Here is a 4583-nt window from a genome sequence, read left to right on the forward strand (position 1 = left end):
ACAGAGCTTTCATTCCACTGGAGGAGACAGACAGAATTAGGAGTAGCAATAGAATCTGACTTTTGGAACATGAAAGCACTCTACACACGTCCTCTCGTTTAATCCTCACGGTGCTCTCATGGCACAGGTTTTATAGTCCCCGCTATACTGATGAGGCCATTCAAGCCCAGAGACAGCAGTAACCTATAGGAGCCACACAACTAGAGCGGAGGGGACAGACATGGAAGTCACGGGATTGGACTGCAAGACTCGTGCTTCTACCTGCGACAGTATGCTGGTGACGCATCTCCCAAGGAGAGGTGCACCGAACAGCAGCTCCCCAACCACAGATAATCCTCACCAGTTGCAGAGCAAATACCAAACTCAAAACACGGTAGTGCTTGCAACACAGCCAGTAGGCCAGGAGGTGGCACCCGAGGGCCGCCCACGGCCTTGTTTCGCAGATTTGCCTCCATTTCCCAGCCTGCTGCGGGAGTCTACCCGGAAGCAGTGCCGCGGTCCGGGTGAGTGGCCTCTTTCCCGCCCCCGCCTTTCTACTGTGTTTGCGGGATTCGAACTACGCAGGTGCTGAGATTTTAAACAGAACCCTGGCTATCCCCACCCCACGCGCGTGTTACAGTTCTTATTCTCTATCAGAATTCCCCTTGCTTGCCGATGGATCACGTTTAACTGTTTTACACGTAGATTCAGAGTCATATCCATTTGAGTATCACTATAGCTCTTACTCGTTTTAATAATGGGGGCAGTGTGTGTGGTGGGGGTGAGAGTGGGGGGTGGAATGGGACAGTTAGCTATGAGTGAAAGGGAGATAGACACTCTGCTTCCAGGGCTGACTTCGGCAAGCCCCCCCTACCTTCTCCTGGTCAGTTTCCCCTGTAAAGTGAGGGTTTGGATTGTGGTTTCCAAATTTGCCTGTGGTGTGTGAATTCGAAGGGGGAAAGGAGGATAGGAGGGGTTTCTTTACAAATTCAGGTGCTTGGAGGTGGAGTGCAGGCCTTTGGGCTTTTGCAAGCTAATCAGCTGATTCTAGTATAGCCAGGTATGTGGGAGGCACTGAGCTGGACCAGGTCAACCCAAGGGACCATTATTCCAACATTAATCCTCTACTTCCTTTCCAGGACATGAAATGGAAACTTGAAAACAATAAGGAGGAACCCTGCTGTGAATCACTTTGCCATAGAGCAAATTTTTGTACCTGGGACAGGGCCTGGGCAATGTCTGTCTCTTTGCCCCACCACTGACTCCCAGGTCTTTGCTCTGCGGAGACAGGATGGACAGATTCCTGGTGAAGAGGGCTGGAGGGGACCTTTTGGGAAAGAGGGAGCAAGAGCAGACAGGAAAAGGCCCAGTGGGGTTGGGAGAAGACGAGGAAAGCACCAGGAAGAGGCCCAGGAGAGACACCGTGGGGAAGGGTGCCAACGTGGCAGGCCCCAGCTGGCGACACATTCGGTCCGAGGGCCTGGACTGTGATTACACAGTCCTGTTTGGCAAAGCCGAAGCGGATGAGATTTTCCGGGAGTTGGAGCAAGAAGTAGACTATTTCACAGGTAAGCAGACGACTGCAGGGTTCGTGTTGAAGGCTTGTTCGATAAAACTAGCTTATGTTTAGAGAAATCGGAACTCAGAAACCATTAATTACTAACGGATTCGTCAATTGATTCAACACATTCTCTGGGTCCCTGTGGGCCAAGACCCTTGCTCGGCGCTTGCGATACAAACTTTAAAAAAGGCAGGATTGCCTACCCAGTGGGAGCAGACAGATGACTAGAGTAAATCTTCACTGGGAGAATCATCTGGGAAAGTTAAAAAAAAAAAAAGAAAAAAAGATGCTGAGCTCTGACTGAGATCCACTGGCAGGGAACAGCTGAGAGGGGCAGCCTGGGCATCAGTGGGTTTAGTAAGCTTCCAGGTGGTTCGAATATGCAGGCAGGGCCAAGAGCCCCTGGTCCAGTAGGAGAGACAGCGAATGACCAGGTAATTCTGCACTTTGTTCTCAGCATCACCTGGAGGACTTTGTTGCTCCTGTTAACTCGGATTGCTGGGCCCCACCCCCACAGTTCAATGTCCACATTTGCAGGTCATACTGATGCTGCCAGGAACCACACACTGAGAACCACTGCAAGCTGGCAGAGCACTGGGAGGCACAGAAAAGCCCAAGGAGACCCCAACCTATAGGCTAGCTGTGTTAGTCCCATCTTTCATGGGGCCCTATGCACTCAGTCCCCACAGTTGGCAAAAAGCACCCTAGTATGTCACCTAACTTTATCTTGCTCACATTTCAGCCTCTTTATTCTGTTCCTATTGTAGTTAAGGCAATTAAGTTATGGTGTTTAAAAAAAAAAAACATGGACTAGGACCATGTTTTTCTAAAAACAGGGTAAGAATCACTGTTCTTACATGAAAATGTTGGGCAAGGCGCACTGACTTTTGAGGCAGGGTCCTTGGCCAGGTTATTAAGTTATTGCTGCCTTGGCTGCTGTGGCTCAGAGGGTTGAAGCGTCATCCTCTGGCCAAAGGGTTGTGGGTTCAATTCCCAGCCAGGGCCCATACCTGCATTTTCAGTTTGATCCCTGATCTGGGCACGTACAGGAAGGCAACCAATTGGTCCTTCTCCCTCGCATCGATGTTTCTCTCCCTTTCTCTCTCCCTAAAAGCAATGAAAAAATGTTCTTGGGTGAGAATAAAAAGATTTTTAAGTTATTCCTTTTTTACTTCCCTTTCGATCCTGAATACTCAGGGAGTGAGTGTGCCTGGTTTTCTGAGTTGCCATGTTTCATCTGCACAGGTGCACTGGCCAAGGTGCAGGTGTTTGGGAAGTGGCACAGTGTGCCAAGGAAGCAGGCGACGTATGGCGACGCTGGGCTGACCTACACGTTTTCAGGCCTTACTCTGTCTCCAAAGCCCTGGATCCCAGTTCTAGAGCGAGTCCGGGATCGTGTGTCTTTGGTGACTGGACAGACCTTCAACTTTGTGCTCGTTAACAGGTGATATTCTGCTTTTTTTACTTTTTTTTTTTTTTTAGGCCACTGCACTGAATTTTATCGCTTTTGCCTCTTCCAAAAGGGAGAGTTTAGGATTCCACTGTATTTTATTCATTTGCCCAGCAAATAACCCTCTAGGACACCAGGGCCATCGAAGTGGAGCAGCACGAAGGGTCAGTCTTCATGCTCTTCCCACAGTGGGAAGTGAGGGGTGACTGACCGACGAGCAGTCGAACGCGATGATTTCGGACGTTGATAAGGGTGTGTCTCGCTGATTTGACCGAGAATGGCCGGGCGGAGGAGTCTGGGTTTAGGGCAGGGTTTCTCAGAAGTGGCACTAGTGATGTTTGGGGCCAGGTAACTGTGGTCAGGGCTGTTCTGGGCATTGTAGGATGCTGAGCAGTATCACTGGCCTCTACGCTCTAGATGCCAGTAGCAACCCCTCCCCCATCGTAGCAACCAAAACATCTCCAGACATCGCCTGGTCCCGGAGTGGGGCAGAATCGTGCTGCTGAGAACCCTGGGTTCAGGGGATGGTGGTCAGGGGAGAGCTCATGGAGGTGCTGGCGCGCGAACTGGTGACTAAATGGATAGAGCGAGCATGAGCCGCACAGCCTTTGGGAGGAGGAGCAGAAGGACCTTGGAGCGTCTTTAGAGTGAAGCCCCACTGAGATTGCGGGAAAGCAGTGGTTGAGGGAAAGCAGGTATGAGATGGACTCAGCGGTGGGCAAGGCCCAGACTGTGCAAGGAATAGGGGTTTATTCTAGGTGTAGGGAGGGACCTTTTCGTGACAAAGGTTTACATACGGGAACTGGGAGAACGAGCAGACACGTTTTTCAGCTTCTGTTGGTGGCTGAGTTTTCAAGCACGTGATCAACTAGGACCGGACAACAAAGTGAAAAGGCTTCAGGCTTGCTCACCTGCAGACCAGGTCAGGCCCCCCAGCCTTGTTGGAGCCCGGGCTGCTCGGAGCGGCGCTTCACGCCGTGCGAAAGCGCGGCTGCTGCGGCATGGGCTCGTTTCAGGAGAGGGCTGTTCGGTGAACTGGGCTTGCTTTCTCACTGCAGGTACAAAGACGGCTGTGACCACATTGGGGAACACCGCGACGACGAAAGAGAACTGGCGCCCGGGAGCCCCATCGCCTCCGTCTCCTTTGGGGCCTGCAGAGACTTCTTCTTCCGGCATAAAGACGCCCGAGGGAAGAACCCCGTCCGGAGGGTGGAGGTGGTCAGGCTGCAGCTGGCCCACGGGAGTTTACTTATGATGAACCCCCCGACCAACTCGCACTGGTATCACAGTCTCCCCGTCCGCAGGAAGATTCTGGCTCCGCGCATCAATCTGACGTTTCGTAAAATTCTGCCTACTAGAAAGTAAAAATGTTTTCAGTTAGCACTTCTGTTTTCTCCTCCTCTCTCTACTAGAAGACGGATGTGGCATTTCCTTTACCAATGGGGAAAGAAAAGGTGTAACATTACACAACAGAATTCAGAAAGAGGATGTTTATATCAAATCAGTGAATGATGGAAGAATACCGGTTGACTGTTTTTCCTAGCAAAATGATTCTTTTATTGCTATAATACACAGCAGATACAAAAGGTGCCT

General features: G+C 50.9%; 1 protein-coding gene across 3 annotated transcripts; it reads left to right on the forward strand.

Moving 5' to 3' along the window:
- Window positions 1-472: 472 nt before the first annotated feature.
- ALKBH2 (alkB homolog 2, alpha-ketoglutarate dependent dioxygenase) lies at window positions 473-4502 on the forward strand. Of its 3 annotated transcripts, none has more exons than XM_054594379.1 (4): window positions 473-503; window positions 1119-1547; window positions 2786-2984; window positions 4049-4502. In XM_054594379.1, exons 2-4 carry the CDS (start codon window positions 1271-1273, stop codon window positions 4353-4355), a joined length of 783 nt encoding a protein of 260 aa, XP_054450354.1. In that variant the 5' UTR covers window positions 473-503; window positions 1119-1270; the 3' UTR covers window positions 4356-4502. The 3 variants fall into 3 exon arrangements, with proteins under 3 accessions (XP_054450354.1, XP_054450353.1, XP_054450355.1); XM_054594378.1 differs by lacking the exon at window positions 473-503 and adding an exon at window positions 508-564; XM_054594380.1 differs by lacking the exons at window positions 473-503; window positions 2786-2984 and adding an exon at window positions 508-564.
- The last annotated feature ends 81 nt before the right edge of the window (window positions 4503-4583 follow it).

Source organism: Pteronotus mesoamericanus, unplaced genomic scaffold (assembly GCF_021234165.1).
Source record: "Pteronotus mesoamericanus isolate MK-2021 breed Mesoamerican mustached bat unplaced genomic scaffold, CSHL_Meso_final scaffold_507, whole genome shotgun sequence".
Lineage (NCBI taxonomy): Eukaryota > Metazoa > Chordata > Mammalia > Chiroptera > Mormoopidae > Pteronotus > Pteronotus mesoamericanus.

What these genes read in the sequence shown, in the direction of transcription:
- ALKBH2 (XM_054594379.1), top strand. Translation starts at nt 1,271, where the DNA reads ATGGACAGATTCCTGGTGAAGAGGGCTGGAGGGGACCTTTTGGGAAAG. An exon ending in AGAAGTAGACTATTTCACAG is followed by an intron (nt 1,548 to 2,785) that starts GTAAGCAGACGA and finishes TCATCTGCACAG; the next exon opens with GTGCACTGGCCAAGGTGCAG. An exon ending in AACTTTGTGCTCGTTAACAG is followed by an intron (nt 2,985 to 4,048) that starts GTGATATTCTGC and finishes TTCTCACTGCAG; the next exon opens with GTACAAAGACGGCTGTGACC.